Below are 1,465 nucleotides of genomic sequence, written 5' to 3' on the forward strand. Positions count from 1 at the left end.
ACTCAAGATCAAGCTTTGAAAACACTCTGAGCAACTCAAGATCAAGCTTTGAAAACACTCTGAGCAACTCAAGATCAAGCTTTGAAAACACTCTGAGCAACTCAAGATCAAGCAGGTCCCAAGAGGGTTTTGAACCTCAATCATCTGCACCATAGCCCAGTATGATAACGACTGAGGCAACAGGGGAACCTGTACACATGGAGCGTAGGTATAATCATATTCTGAGAAGCAAAAAATGAAGTCTACAGGAGAAAAACTAGTGATGTCACATTTTCTGACTCACCTGAAAATTAAATCCTGAAACTTAATTGTTTCTTTTATGTGAAGAAAACTTTGAAGTCTTTGTGTCTTACTCTTGAAATATTCATTTCATTGTTACAAGTGGTCAGTGGCCTAGTGGTTAGGCTACTGGACTGATAATCATGAGGTTCGGGGTTCGGGGGTTCGAGCCGCGGGCCCACATTGTGTCCTTGGGAAAGGCATTTTACACGAACTTTCCTCACTTCACCCAGGTAGGAATGGGTACCCGGCCATAGACAGCAAAAGATCTTGCCAGTGTGTTAGCGTTTTAGCTCCCATAAATGGCTGCTTGCACTGTATGCTTCCCAGGAGGTTGAACTTGTTTCAGAATGCTCTCAGGTCTGCTGGGGTAATAGTATAGATTGTGAAGCGCATAGAGCTTGCTGTTGAGCAGGGATTTGTGCTATACAAATGCTATCTATTATTATTATTCCGTAGGTTAAATCTTTTTATGTGAACCCTTCCACAGAGCATTAAAAGTAAAAACAGTTTGCAAGACTTGGTCCCTGTTTGTAAGAATGCACCAAGAATCACCCACCTCTCCGTGGCTATCCAGCAATGGTCAGACCTACCGGACATTGACAAATAACAGCAAAGATTTCCTTCAAGGTGGGTAACAAACTTAAGACACAGAACTTCGAGTCCCACCACGAGGAGGATGTGACTCTGATAAATTGGAGTGTTCTTTCCACTCTGTTGACATGTCAGTGACAATTTTAGAATTCATGAGTCTTTGACACAGCTGTAATGACATCCAAGAGAAGCACAGTGGGGGTTTGAAAGAAAGGACAATAATTTTGAACTCCAACAGTTCAGATTCTTCAAACAAAATCCGTAGTCTCACCTGCGCAGGTAAGGATGAGGGGCTGTATGGGGTGAACGGCAAGGGAGCGAATGTAGTCAGCGTGGGCCTGGAACTCATGAACACACTCCCACGTGTTGTAGTTGAAAACTCGTACTGCCGTGTCATCCTGAAGGGATTAAAAAGGAATGTGTTGGTGTGTTTCCTCAATAAATCAGCATTCTCTTTCTGTCTCTGTCTCTCTGTCTGTCTCTGTCTGTCTGTCTGTCTGTCTGTCTGTCTGTTTCTGTCTCTGTCTCTCTCTCTGGTATCTATCTCTCTCTTCTATACTGTCTGTTTTGCTTTTTCTTCCGAACACTAAAT

General features: G+C 43.1%; 1 protein-coding gene across 1 annotated transcript in view; it reads right to left on the reverse strand.

Moving 5' to 3' along the window:
• Nucleotides 1-1,465, reverse strand: part of LOC101858376 (coatomer subunit beta') — a gene marked incomplete at both ends in the record, with an annotated part of 19,821 nt that overhangs the window by 16,771 nt on the left and 1,585 nt on the right. The window contains 1 exon segment of the mRNA XM_013082366.1: nucleotides 1,145-1,271. Coding sequence (XP_012937820.1) covers nucleotides 1,145-1,271 — 127 coding nt within the window.

The sequence above is a fragment of the Aplysia californica genome, unplaced genomic scaffold, assembly GCF_000002075.1.
Source record: "Aplysia californica isolate F4 #8 unplaced genomic scaffold, AplCal3.0 scaffold00008, whole genome shotgun sequence".
Lineage (NCBI taxonomy): Eukaryota > Metazoa > Mollusca > Gastropoda > Aplysiida > Aplysiidae > Aplysia > Aplysia californica.